The following is a 14819-nucleotide window of genomic DNA, read 5'->3' on the forward strand; positions in this document are numbered from 1 at the left end:
ATCATCATCACTCATTCTCATCTTCGCGATTAGCCAAAAGTAGCAAAAATGTAATTGAGTAAAGAAGAAGAAAAAACTTCGTATTCATGTCCAGATATTATTAGAATAATTAAATTAAGAAGACTTAGGTGGGCAGGCCATGTGGCACGAATGGGAGAGGAAAGAGGAGTTTATAGGATTCTTGTTGGGAAACCTGATGGTAAGAGACCTGTAGGAAGGCCAAGACGAAGATGGAGGGACAACGTTGAGATGGACCTAAGGGAAATCGGTAGGGATGGAAAAGAGTATATAGAACTTGCTCAAGATAGGGAAAGATGGAAGGCCTGTGTTGCTGCAGCCATGAACCTTCGGGTTTAAGAAGGCTAGGGAGTTAGTTAGTTAGTTAGTTAGAAGCAAAAACTCTACTCACGTTGAAGAAGATAATCGATTGAATATGACGGGGGCAATTTTAGTACATGTATCTTTGAGAGAGAGAGAGAGAGAGAGAGAGCTACAGCTAGCCTAGCTAGCTTTAAGAATTCTACTTTCCTAACCTACAAGAAGAGATTCGTAACATTAACAATGAAAAATTACTTTTGGCACAAAACGGCAGTGCAAAAAATTTCCGGGACATACGCTTCAGAGACAAACGAGAAAGATCCTTAATTTTCGTAAACCTCCAATATCTTCCGTTCTTTATATACACGTCTTAGTTTCCTCCCTTCTCCTCTTCCTTGCGTGTTATACAAATGGGGCGTATGCAATCATGCGTTTGAGGAGATAAATCGGGAATCGATGCTGGGCCCTGCCGAGAAACGCTGATGAGGAGAAGGAAAATTTTGGATCAGTTTCTCTCTCCCTCTCTTCTCTCCGAGTTCCAGTAATAGCATATTTCAGTGGAAGACACTCTAATACGAAGCTAACAGTGCAAGAAAAAGAGCCGATTAAAGAGGTACGATGGGGAAAGGACGAGGAGGGGGAGGGGCTGGGGAGAAAATGAAGTTTAAATCAAATGGCTGTACTGAAGTTATTTCCTTGTGTTCTTTCGGCGCCTACGAGAGCAAGAAATCGGATTTCCAGCTTGATGGTGACTCACAAACTATGCTTGTGCAGATGCATCTTGTTGCTAGTGACCTCAGGCAATACATTATACGCCTGTGTAGTTTTCTCCTTTGTTTCATTCTTAACCTTTCTATTGGTAGGCGTTTAATTTTCAATGGATGGAAAACTTAACGTTTTTCATCTTATCTACAGGGTGGTCCTACGTGCTTCTCTTGAAATTCTAACTCATTTCCATATGTCGCATGCCCATCTTTCCATTTAAAATACTGAAGTTGAATTCAAGATGAAGGATTTCCAGATGGTGACCATTTTGTCCACATACATTACAGTGTCTGCCATTCCCGGTATCATGTTTTTGTCTGTTTTATTCTTATTTCACCGTCCATAAATGTCTTGACGGATGTTTCCATACTTTTTATACTTCCATGCATTATCTCATTTTTATCTTTCGACTTTTTCTTTGAGTTTGCATTATCTTACTTTCTTCCATGTTATTTATGTTGGGAAAATGAAAATTGCTGTTCGTCATTGTAAAATGACGAACGTAGAGTGGTAGAATTTTCTGCATCACTTTTGCCACTTTTGGATAATCACAACAATGGTGATTACATGAATTTAGAATTTGAATTAGAAATTATTTATTCATGGGCGAAGTTCAGCCTGTGGCTGCTCTACCACTTAATTTGATGCAAGAACACTCGCAAAGGATTGTCTGGATCGAGGTCCGAACCCGGAACCTTGGACGATGAGATCATAAAGTGAATATTCGGCTGCCAAAGCGACAAGCACTGATTGCTATGGGCCTTAAGTTCGAAGTCTGGGTCCTACGATTAGGAGGATGGAGGTTTCATTTTGCTGTTTTCATCAGTTTCATTGCACCATTAATTTTTATTATTGTGTTTGATTTGTTAAGGTTGAAATTGGATTTCATAACCAAATTACGAATACAAGATAAGAATGAAGAGAAAATGGTGAACATGTATACAATAATATTCTCAATATATGCATTGCCATATGAGATTTCTCATGTAAGAAGAGCAATAAAATATATTTTTATTTCTTTGATTCATGATATTATTACCTGATAGGTATACAGGGTTCGAAATGGACCGGAGCGGACCGGAGTGGCGTTATATAAGCATCCGCTCTACATGGAGATGAATTTAAAATTATCTCGTTGAGCTGATTACCATTCAATATTTCCTTTTAAAATTTTAATTCTAGAAGACTTGTGTCCAATGTATTTTATATTATTTGAAGTTTATGTAAATATTTTAATTGTACTACAGCGCATCATTTCACTAATCGTTAATCTCGTCACTGTAGTAACGAGGTTAAAGCGTTAACGAGTTTAAAGGGTAACGAGGTTAAAGCGTTCCGTTTCGTTAAAATTTCCATTCGAGCCCTGCGGTATACATATATACTACGTATCGGGAATCTCTGGAGCAAGCAATCGAAAACAAGTTTCTGCGCAAGTAGTGACGCGAGACGGCTCCATCAGTGACACTTGAGAGGAACGGGATTGCGTATAGGGACGAGTGACTGCGGTTAGCAGCCTTCGCAGCAGCGTGTTCTGCTTCGCTCTTCCCACTCCATTCCCCCCCTTCTCTGCCGTTATGCGCGGACATGTTCCACAGATTCCGGGGATATGGTACAGGTATGCTATATGGACATCAAAGTCGTTGGTTCTGGATTCAAATTCCTGTCATATATACCATATACATATCACCACCATTTTCATGTTAGATCAAAGTGTGCAATTTAATTGAAGCGAAAAATGCTACCTCATGCATGTTACCACTTTCACTACTCTGTCTTATTTTGTAACAGCGAACGATATTATTGCAAACTTATTGAATTGTGTGTCCATAAGTGGGTTTTATGTGACGGCAGGATGTGCACAGTCATGTTTTCGGCCAAATATATTTGTAGTTCGCAAAGAAATATCCACCACGTAGCGTTCGTTACATCTGCACCAACTGCACGTTTGTTTCAAATCACGAAGAAAACTGCATCCCAGAAGAACAAGGCGTTTCGTACAAATATCTTATTTTTTCGTTTCACTAAATTACGCTGCTTTTCATACAACCGAAATCACGACCATGGAAATTCAGGAAGGAACGATCGTTGATGCTCTAAATAAAACCAGAACTCTTGATGCAACATTTTGCATCATTTCATAGAACATTTTTCGCGAGAACTCAGTTTATTTCCATTTCAGTTACTGCATCTATTCTGAAATAGACTCTGTTATCGAATTTTTCGAAAGAAGTACAGTATTACCTAGGTAGAGATGAACATGTCTTGCTAAATGCTTGGTCAAGTTTTCAAAGGGCATGACATTTACGTACATGTACGTAAGGGCGCCCGCAGGGAGGGGCCAGGGAGGACACTTAATGCAGCGATATTCTTAGAATGTTAAGGACTGACCTTTATTTTTCAATTGGATTAACTTATCGGAGAATGTGAACTTCGTCTATCCTGAGAAAAAATATCGAGATTTTAACGGGGTTGCATTCTTATTTTTATTATTTTACGTCACTGGTTCTGCCCTTTGTGGCTTATCGCGACCATGATGGTGAATGATAATAAAATGAAATTGATCAAACGATCTCCCATGCACATACCAGTCCGCAACTATCAGTGGCGACATCGTTGCTCAATCGCTCGACGCTCTCGGTTGTAGTATTGTTATTGAATTACTGAAATATAAGTTGAAAGTTCCACAATCTATACCTTTTATCGAAAGACATTCTTGCATGGTATACTGTATTCCTCACATTTTACCGTTATGTGGATTGTCTACCAGTAAGGGGGTAAAATAGTAGGATTTTTTGCGTATGATAAAATTATGCCATAACATCAAATTTCTTCTGACTATTCTAGGACATAACTGAATGAAATAAAAAGAACATTTATTACCAATACAACAATAAATTGGAACCATTCTATCACATGATTACATACAACAGAAAAATAGATAAAGTATTGGATAATTGAAGCTAAAATATACAAAAAAAAACGCGAAATAAATGAAGACAAGCTTATTTCAAGTTAGCTTTCGTTACTGTATTGATTTAAAATAACTATATTTAACATCTTGAGATGTTTCTAGGGCATTTGCGATACCTCTGCAAGCGAAATAATGGTGCTTTTTCCATCTTTCTCAGCCCCGTCTCCATTTATTCGTTCTTGTTTATCCGCTATTCTTCTCCGTTCCGATGCCTTTCCAATTATGAACTTCGTCTTTTACAGAATTTGTAATTCAATCGAGCCGTGAAAAGGTAGCCAAGTTAATTTCAACGAGAGCACGATCCTGTGAAAGGCTTCTCCTCCCCCTCCCCCTCCCTTCCCCCTTTCCTCTTATTGATGTTTGAAACAAAAATAAACGGCCGAAGGAAGACATCTCTCTACCAGTTCCTAAATTGAAATGACGCAGAAAATATATATATTTTTTAAAAACTCGAAGAGCGTATCAACAGCAAGAGTTGAGAATTAGGAGAGAAAAAAAAATGAAATTTTTTAATTAAATTAATTGAGGGTTTGTAATTTGTGTGTTTGTGTTTCCGAGACCATGGTAACTACGTTCTTATTCACTCGCCTCTGAATGAGCTTAGACATTTTCTTTAAGTATTTTATAGACAAGTTAGAAATCATCAAATTCAATATTTGTGATGTCTCATTTGAAAAACTTTCTACCAAATATTATAACATTTTAGAAATGATTTTAACAGCTGAAACTCAAACGAATATGTAATTGTAAAATTGTATTATCACGTGCTAACCTATCACTTGGTTTGAAAAATTATGTGATGCTGAGAGATTTGAACTTCGAACCCAGACTAAGATTAGATTGCTTATATTGGAAGTGTCTTGATATATCGGAATTTTCAATCTCATTTTTACCATATATCGGAATTTTCAATCTCATTTTTACCTGTGAGTATGTGTATTTCGTTAACTTGTTGTAGGTATGTATACCTTAAGCGCTTGCGCGCGTGTGTATGTGAATTCTTGGTATTGATATACCACTTGGTCATTTGTTCCTTTCCTATTAAAAAAATGCACCCTACTCATTTCTCTAAGATCTATCTTAATATTCTATTTGCAGATCCAGGTTTACTAGTATTCTTCACCATGTACTACTTTTCCATGTTAATCTTCTTTATACGTCTTCTTCAGCCAAGAATGAAACAATTTATGTAATACATTTTCGTTACAGTCTTCTTCGTCCATCTCCACCTTTAACCTAAGTAGTTCGAAATATTATCATAAGATCCAAATGTTCCAAAACTTAAATTCAAGCTTTTCATGGAAGGTATTCACAGGAAAAAATTAGTCTTATGCTCGTACATACATACATACGTACTTAAAAAAAACAAGAAGAATAAAATGTTAAGAGACACTAAATAAGAACATCAAATGCTTTAAATTAAAAAAATTCTGTTAACAATACTTTAAATGCTTTCTCCATCGTTTCCTTATGTTCGACTGAGATATTTCGGCTTTTTAACTGATTCTAAAAGTTGCGAGTTTCTATTTTTCATTATTTATTTTAGTTGTTTCAGGTCCCTTTTAGTCTTTATTTATATCGTCATTTCCAACATAAAATATGCATGCATATTCTTATCATACATAACTCACTAGTAATGCGTCTCTTTCAGAAGACGACCAAATGCCAACCTCTCTTCCACGTAGTACACCGTTGACTTCATTTTGCAGATTAACGAAGCTCTGACGTCTAGACTCGCAGCCACTATAGTCTTCTGTGCGACTCGTGCTGTCCATGTGCTTGTAATTGTTCTACCATAAATTTCATCGTGTCACCATTCATCCTCATTAACCAAAAGTGCAAGAAAAGTAAAGTAAAGTAAATGAACTTGATCAATCAATAAAACTCGCTAGTATTTACAAATAGTAAGTAGATTTATTCATTAATTACTTGAGAATGAAATATTGTTCGCACTACAAGCACAGAATATTAAAGGTTTTTTAGATAGATCGATTATGTTTGTTTTCGTGGAGAGAAAAATGTTGCGCCTACCTTAATGAACTTCTGACACCCTGTTCTTAGATGGAAGCATTGAAGATGGTTACGTTATTCCTTGCTTTTGACACACCACTTTCAATAACAGAAATTATGAACAGCAAGGAGTTGCTGGTTCAAATTACATGTTTATATTACTCCAATTTCAATCATAGAAATTATGAATATCAAGGATTTACTGGTTTAAGTTACATGTGTACGTTGCCTCACTTTCAATCATAGAAACTGTGAAAGGCAAGGTTTGAATGGTTCGAATTAGATATGGATAGCATCGCAAAGCCAATCGCATTTTCCTGAACTACTTCGCCAACAGTCCAGTCTATTAGGACAGTACAATTTCACCTACTTTTCACATATCAATGACCATTTTTATTGTGCATGTTTGTGTCTAATTCATTTAGAATATGAAAATAAATATTGTCTTCTATTAATTATATATTTGTGCTTTTGAATACTTGTTAATGAGTCTTTCCTCCTTTTCTTCTTTCAGACCTCGATCATCCACCTGGATCCTCAACCCCTAGAAGCCCATATCCGACACGAAGAAGTTAGTATAAACACTTGTTTCCTTAAATTGTAGCTGCTTGCTTAGCTTGTTCATTTGTTGCATTTAGGCACATGTTGATTATTATAGAAATGAACACCAAAATTCTGTTATGTACGACTGTGTGTCAGCGGCATTTGTGGCTCTGCACGTTGAGTGTTCGATTCACGATCTCGACACCCAGGATCCCGAGATCTAGTTCCGGCCTGCAGAGCATGGGTGTTCCTTGGTGGGTGTATCTTCGACAATGTCTTCTCATCATAATTCACCCTCATCGTCGCGATTAGCGTCAATGGCAGCAGGACGATAGCAATAACAAAGATGCAGAAGTACGTGTGGACGGTGCTGAGCTATCCCATATACCAGGGGTTCCCAAACCTTCTCGTTTCGCGGCGCCCTTAGCGTTTCAAGATTTTTCTGCGGCGCCCAAGTCAGAATGTAGGCCTATCTAACACTTGCACTAACAGCAGTTGATGTGGTTAGGGTGTTTTCCTTAAGTTAAGAAATAAACACATATTTCAAATTCAGAAACATTTTACATGTAAAAAGTACATATTTCGATTGATTCTATGGTCCTATTCGGGTTCAATACCCGGTGGAGGCACATGGTGCAGTGATTCTGACTAGGGATGGCCAGATCCGGATCCTTTTTTGAACAAGTGTAAAAGTTGGTTTCCGACACAACAAATATGTAAGAAACTACGTAATTTACGTCCTAAAGTAATTAGACCAAATTCGTAGCTTATGACTTCCTCCAGAGAAAATGGCTTTCGTTTTGTGCCTTTAGAGTCAGGGGTTGAGGAGATATGTAGTTTAATGAAGAGTCATGTGATTCCCTGTATTTTACGTGTGCCATTTCTTGATATTGGTAAGAACGTAATATTTTTTTCTTCAGTGTTTTGCTTTTGTTACACGTTGTTTTTGTTGTTTAATAATGTATGCACACACAGACGGCGATTAGGTGTCTAAACTTAGGGTGGGGTCTGGGAGGGATGGGCAATGACAGTTTACCTACTGCAAATGGAAAGAATCATATTTAAAATATAATTCGGGCAGATGATTTTGGGTAAAATCCATTGGTAGACAAGGCTTAGCATTGAGATACCATAGTGCGGGGGCAAAAAATGTGTTGGGGGGGGGGGAGAACTGCTCCCTATGCCTCCACTCCCACCCTTAATCGCCGCCACTATCAATATTTTGAACTAATGTGATACCGATGATTACGTGGGAGGAGCGCACATGATATCAGTGCACAGCAAGATTTCGTGGGACTAGCGCATAGGATCTCAGGTGTTAGTGGGATTAGCGCACAGTATGATTATCAATAAGAACCTTCCCTCGCACTTTTCTTTACAGACTTGGGACTGGACAACGTGTAGATTAATACACGAAGGTGGTTTAAAGGTTCTTCTATCAGCAGCTTCTATTACAGCTTCGTCAACTTTTCAGAACGATCTTCAATCAAGCTTTGCAACGTAAGACAGAGAATTGAGGCAACGAAATAAATCTTCAGTTTCAACATATTTGTTTGGAATTGTTCTTACACGCCTGTCGCTTTCAATATACTGATTTCTTCTCTTGCGACCTGGAATGCCTAGGTCTTTAGCTATAATTTTGGCGCTCATCACCTCAGCGTTTTCCATCAGTTTCTGAATGAGGAGATAAACATTTGGTTTATGTATTCCCACCATCCTATTTAACTTGATATTCCAACCTTCCACAGGGTTGTTTGTCCTGTGTCTTTGTCCATAAACATTCCACATGGTTTTCGGCAAGAAGCATTGTCCAGCAATTGATCTACGAAATAGTCAAGGAACTGCATCAGCTTTTCATTCTGGGAAGTGATCTGCATGATGCATTCGTCAATTTTTTCAGGTGGTAACAAGGCTAAAGCTGAGCACATACGACATATTTTCCTAATATTTTCATTTCCCTTATATGTTGTAGCCAGACCTATGTTTTGTATATAAAGCCAAAGGCATTGATAAAAATGGTAATTACAACCTGATACTGATGCTTGAGGAAACACTTCTCTTATTGCTTCTATTACTGCCATCTCAAAGTCTGCTTTAACGTGCTGCGGAGTCCCAACCACAATGTTTGAGCGCCGTAAACAACTGCATATATGTAGATTTCTTTTTATTTTCTAGTAACACATAAACGGTTGGCCAGATGGTTGTTTCCTCTTCGGAACTTCCTGCATCAACATGAATTGAAAAAATTAGCTCAAACTTTTTCGGACAACTTTTGAATGTTCCGTCAAGGTAGAAAGAATCACAATATGTTAATAATTTCTTGCCACTGTTACTTGCAAACACCAGACATTTCTTTTCGTTGTCCACTGTCAGGTCAAGCATAAGGAAGTTCGTCCCGTCGGAAAGTCTCAACACATTTTCATCCAAGGAGATTTCGGAACTACCAATCGGATTTTGAGTTGTTCCCAGTGTTTTCCTACGTATTTCACGCAAAGAGGTTTTTACGTTATCATATTTTGGAATTTCAGTAACTAGTTCATAACCTCTATTTGTCAATTTCCCAAATTGTTGTTTGTAGACGACGTTCACTGGCGTAGACAGTTCCTCCCTTGCTCTTTTGCTGCATACAGACATGGTTTTTACAACTTCCAATTTGCAACATTAGGAACACACTTATGAGGTTTTCTTTCCAAAACGTCGTTGTTTAATGTTGTCTTTAGTGATCCCTTGCACTTCAGCCGGCGTTCCTTTACACATCTCCAGTAGATAACATTTTCAGTCTTACGGCCAACACGATACTGATGTCCGTCCAGTAAGAGACAAGGTTTACCCTTGGCACTGGTAATAACTTCCATTGCGCATTCACCTGCAAGGAAAGAAAGAAGAACATTGAATGAGCGCTTCACCCACGATCTTTTTCTCTCTGTGCGCAGATCATACTGTGCGCTTCTCCCACGACGGTTCTAAACTTTTCCTAACTTAGAGTCCATTGCCGAATTTTACGTAGATACCTGTTGATATCATGTTCATTTTCATCATTTCCTGTACATACAGACGTGCACTTGTAGCACGGGTGTTGTCCCTGATGCAGCAAAAATAGTACATATGCGTAACTGATTAAAGATGAAGACTCCACTTCCCAATACGCTCGGCTTTAATGAAATTCTGAGGAATTTCGAGCTTTCTAATTTATTGCAGCCACAGGGCAGCCATATCTTGTTATCTTTCAGAGTTGAACGAAATGTAGATAAACATTTTTCAGATGGCGGCGGCGTGAGAGAGTGGTAGACTCTTGAAAATCAGATTCCTCACATTTTATTATCATAAGGGCAGTTAATTTCATTTGGGTTGCAATTAGTTCAACAGACGACATTATATTTCCTCGAAGATTACCCTGTTCGGGCACGCAGAGTCTCAACCCCCCCCCCCCCCATCTCTCAAGACCTCCAGATCTCCTCTCAATTAGATCTGACCCCTTTCCGATCTCTGCTGTCTCTTTTTGTCCTGTGCGTATTTCGCAATTCCACGACGTTCGCCCCGGTAGTGACGGGACATTTACCTACGAAACTCCTGTCTCATCATCTTTGAGTTGCGAGACTCATACGTGCACCGACAGACATTCCTCGAATTTTAGAGAGCATGAGGGCACAGTTAACCCATGTTATAAAGGACCATATCCAATCATGTCTGACGGAAAAACTGTCATTTTTGGCATTTTTATTTTTTCAAGTTCTCTGTGATTCGTTTCGAATATTTCCATTCATTCGCGATGTATGATTCCATATTTTGGGTTCGAGCTCATAAGATCTACTTGTTTATTGTTTTTTTAGTAATGTTCTTGCTCAGTCTTAATGTAAGTGGAATTTATCATTAATATATTTTTTAAACGGGATGTGGAGGTGGGGGATTCCCCTCTTATGGGTACTACAGGTAGATAACGTTAGAATTTTTCAAAATTCTGTGAACTTTCTACTGTACAGTATATGGCTCTCTTAATTTTAGTAACAAAATTTGTTACATAATAAACACTGAGAACATTTGAAATTCACTGCAATAAGGCCGGAAAAGGCGAGGTCTCAGTTTAAAGAAAGGAATTAAGTGTAAATGAAGACAGGCAAGACATCTTCCTTAGAAACTTTACATATACGTATGAATTCCTGTTGGTGGAGAATGGTATTGTTGACTTTCACTGCCTGAGAATAGCAACCAGATTATTTATGCTTTATTCTAACTTAGTGAGTATAGCAGTAAAATATTTATGCTTAATTTTGTCTGAGTAGGTGTAGAAGTCAGAAAATTTAGGCGTGATTTTGACTGAGTGGGATCAGATGTCAGATTGCATATGCTTTATTTTGACTGAGTGGGAACAGCATTCAGATTGTTTATGCTTGATTTTGACTGTGGGAGTATAATACATAGATGATTACAAGTTTAGAAGATAACTTGCAACACCTCAATCTTATATTGCTTTTATTTAAAGAATAAACCAATATTATTGATTACATCAAAACATTTAATAGCACTGGCTCCACCTGCCGCTCTCGCTAAAGCTTCTATTGGTTCCTGCCTGCAAACCTTCACTAGTACGTCATCATGCAAAGCTGTGCAGATGTCTCCTCTGTCGCTGAGAATCAGGAAGTCAAGAATGCAATCTGGAGGTCTTCTCACGCCCTGATGACCGCTGCCTCTTGTAATGTTAATTGAAATCGATTTTGCAAGACGGTTTCGAGCTCTTTAATAATTAATGCCCCTGTTGTACAACACCATCTGTTTGACGCTAGAAATATCTGCTGGATCGGAATTCTCTACTGCAATATTTTTTTCAAAGTGAGCAGAGTCTGTAGTGTATCCCTTACTCAAATTTCAAGTCTCTTTTTCTATTTTTTCTGCAGCTAACAATAAATTCAGAATTTTCGAGGAATAAAAGAAGGTGGCAATTTATCACATCTATGTTAGGTATCACAAGTACTACTTGCAGGCTAACGAGGCTTCAGTCTGTACCAGCAGTCAGGATAATCTTTTGTGAGATTTTGCCTACTCCTGTGCTTTGTCTTACTTAGGTCCTCAGAATTTACAACAGACATGGACATTTTTGTTGATAGGAATGCACGATGAGCTCTAATAAAAATGCTTCTACGAGATATCGTTGTTAATAAGAGCATTGCTCTTTGTGACGTGACGGATGTAAATAGCCTAAGCACTTACTAACACAGAATTTGAATTTCAATGAATTCTTAGTTCAATCCTAGCATGAAGGAGTCCCCCTCACCCACTGAATACGTGCTCTAACATTGCTATTTTTGCCCTTATTCGTCAAGCGTTTAAGGTGTTATGACTATATTTGTTAAGCTCACACTAGATGCTAATCCTTGAGAAACCATCACAATAGATATACATGAGCCATTCCATGTCAACTCGCGGACGGACTATCTGCTACCTCTACTGCACTACTACTTGAGATTTTTTTGTCAAAATTTGCACAATTTGTTATCCTAAGACTTATGGAGATGGATAAAAATTTGTTGCTAGAAAAACGCACTCATGTCGGAGTTAACGGAATTTTGAATATTTTCAGGTTTTTGGAACCGATTAAAAATGTGTGCTTCTTAATTATATACAGACCTTAGCGTGTTATGCCAAGGCCAAAAATCGAAAATTTGAAACAAAAGAAAAAGCAAATTTTGCAAAATATTCCCAGACTTATTTTTTTATTGTAAAAATATTTTGTATTTGGACACATTCTTGATACATTCTCAGAGTTTTGTTAATGCAAGTGCTGCAAATTTGGTCAAATTCGGCAGAGGTAAATTTGCCACTTTTTTGCTGGTGTTTTGACATGGAATGAGCCACATACATTTCTTTATATAATAATGTACAGGATTTTATAAATGTGCAACAAACGAGGTAGCAATACTACGTTTGTTGCTATTTTTATCATTATAAAAGTATATTGCTTACTAACTGTTAAATAAGTCATACCATATAAAAAATCAGAAATAGAAAGATTTAAAATCCTCCTCTCCTCTACATTTCAAATTCAAACGCCGCCTTCAACAATTGTTACGGAGAAAACTGCTTCTACTCTCACCTGTCCCACTTACATGTCATATTCGGCACCTGCTGCCTGTTTTCTATTCCCTCAAGTGATATTCCACTTGAAGGGCCGTTTTGGATCCATTTGAGGCAACTGGAGAAACGTGAGGAAGCAACTAAGTTCTCCGCGAAGGCGTCCGAAATCTTTACCAAAATTCCGAACAAAGTATGGAGCCAGGATTGCTCCAAGTTGAAACCGATGAGAAGTAAAGTTGTTTTCTCCGAACATTAGGTTACTTTAGGCTTTTTTTTTAACAGTGTTGTTTCCTAATATCTATGACATGGCTTTTTTTAGAGATGGAAAGTTTCTGTTATGAGAGGAGTATACCATGAACAAAAAAGTGAATGAAACTTGGTCCATGCATTCTGGGCAAAGGCCCAATATGCTTTTATGGCAACTTGGCGCTCCTCAGACCACAATTTTTTCCTCTCCCCAAAAGAGATGAATAGTTGATATCGCACGATCGATGCCATTGCGGGAGGACGAATATGCTGCATGATACGAATGCCTCGTCGTTTGCATTAACTCTTCATCATTCCATAACGAGATGCAGGCAGTATATATATATGTGTGTATTCGAATGGGATGCTGGCCACGAGGTCCGGAGGTTCCATCGCTGCAGGTGCGACCTCTACCCAATGATGGATCGATGGTTAGTTGGAACCGGGCCCGCAGTTTTGTGTGTTGGTGACGTAAGTAGATGCAGCAGATTTTCTCTCAGTTGGGATCTCTGGTCGGCGCGACAATGGCGATCCTGGATAGCATCTCTGCACGTCTCCGGATAACTCCGTGCTTGCTCGAGTAAAAAGTGGGCGAAGTGTGTGCGTAAAGGTCCACTGGCGCCTCTGTCAGCTGACTGCAGTCGTGTCTGGCGTCGTGGTTTCCAAGCAGTGATAGTTGTACTTTGATATGAAGTGTAATGTTGTGTTGATTGACCGAAGGAAATAAGTGATAATTGTGACTCTGGTGAACAGTGTGAAGAGATTGTTCGCTGTAAGCTTGGAACGTAAGGTAAGGTAACAGGTCATGTGTATTCATGACAAACGGAATGGTTACTGTAGACAAGCGCTTATTGTTTAAATATATCGAGTGCTTTAACACTTTGTCCCGTCAAAAGACACCGGGGGTCCTCCCCGATGGCGTAGTGGTAACGTAAGTGGTCCTGGGTTCGATACCCGTTGGAGGTACATAATGGTTCTGTAAAACTGTAGATCCAATCTCGATTAACCTTTTTGTGCATAAAGTGTACTTAAAGACAAACCCAACAACAACAAGGCACTGGGTTTAGCTCTTTTCTCAAACGAAGGATAGGTTTTTGACAGTGTATAACATTATGCAGCATCAGGGTGGATATTGAGACAGGAGCAATAACAATAATGAACTGCAGACACAGTGGCGCGTTCAGTGGTCAACTCACATTTCACCCTTGAAGATCTTGATTTGGAGTTCCTGCTTCAGTTTTACAGAGTCTCACACAGTGGAAAATTATGAAATATAGACACCGCAAGACTTGGACTTGGCGTCAATCGTTAGAATCACTTTAATGGCTCAATTAATTCCTATACGGTGTTATGGGGAAATGAGATTAGTATGTGCGTTATTCCATGTCAAGTGGACTAAATTCAGATATGGTCCCCGCTCGAACCTCTTCAAATTTGATGAAACTTCTACAAGTTGTGCATATGTATCCCACATGAAGTCCTGCAAAAGTTTGATTCATAAGCAGTTTGGTTGGGGCGTCAGGGCTGCTTCTGTGAAGGGCACTTGTTCAAACGAATGATGTGATGCATTCTTCACTGCTCTAACTACGGAATAAATTGCTTTGAGAGGCTGGAATTTCTCCAGTTCATGGTCCATGAGCATGTCATAAAGCTGCTTAAATTGTGTCCTGCTTGCTCAAATATTTATTGAGTTATTCATTGATGATTATTTACTTCGCTTCTCTGCTACGTTGAGCTAATCGTGAAGAATTCACCCTATGAAATGTTCTCTCCTGATCCACAAATCAATAAATCCTTCTTTTCTTTTTCTTCATATTTCACCATTATTCATACTAATCCAGCTGCATCTCTTGTGCCTTTTCGCTTCCTGAAACTAAGCTGTTCTTCTTACCAATCA

The 14819-nt window shown here is 38.5% G+C and overlaps 1 protein-coding gene across 8 annotated transcripts in view; it reads left to right on the forward strand.

Annotated features, from left to right (window-relative positions):
• The window catches only part of sif (guanine nucleotide exchange factor still life), a 674511-nt gene that overhangs the window by 309931 nt on the left and 349761 nt on the right, over positions 1–14819 (forward strand). For all 8 annotated transcript variants that reach the window (XM_083112141.1, XM_083112137.1, XM_083112140.1 and 5 more), the window contains one exon: positions 6579–6635. In XM_083112141.1, the coding sequence (XP_082968267.1) occupies positions 6579–6635 (57 nt within the window). The remainder of the gene's footprint in view (positions 1–6578; positions 6636–14819) is intronic.

Source organism: Lepisma saccharinum, chromosome 1 (genome assembly GCF_977018435.1).
Source record: "Lepisma saccharinum chromosome 1, izLepSacc3.1, whole genome shotgun sequence".
In the NCBI taxonomy this organism is placed as follows: domain Eukaryota; kingdom Metazoa; phylum Arthropoda; class Insecta; order Zygentoma; family Lepismatidae; genus Lepisma; species Lepisma saccharinum.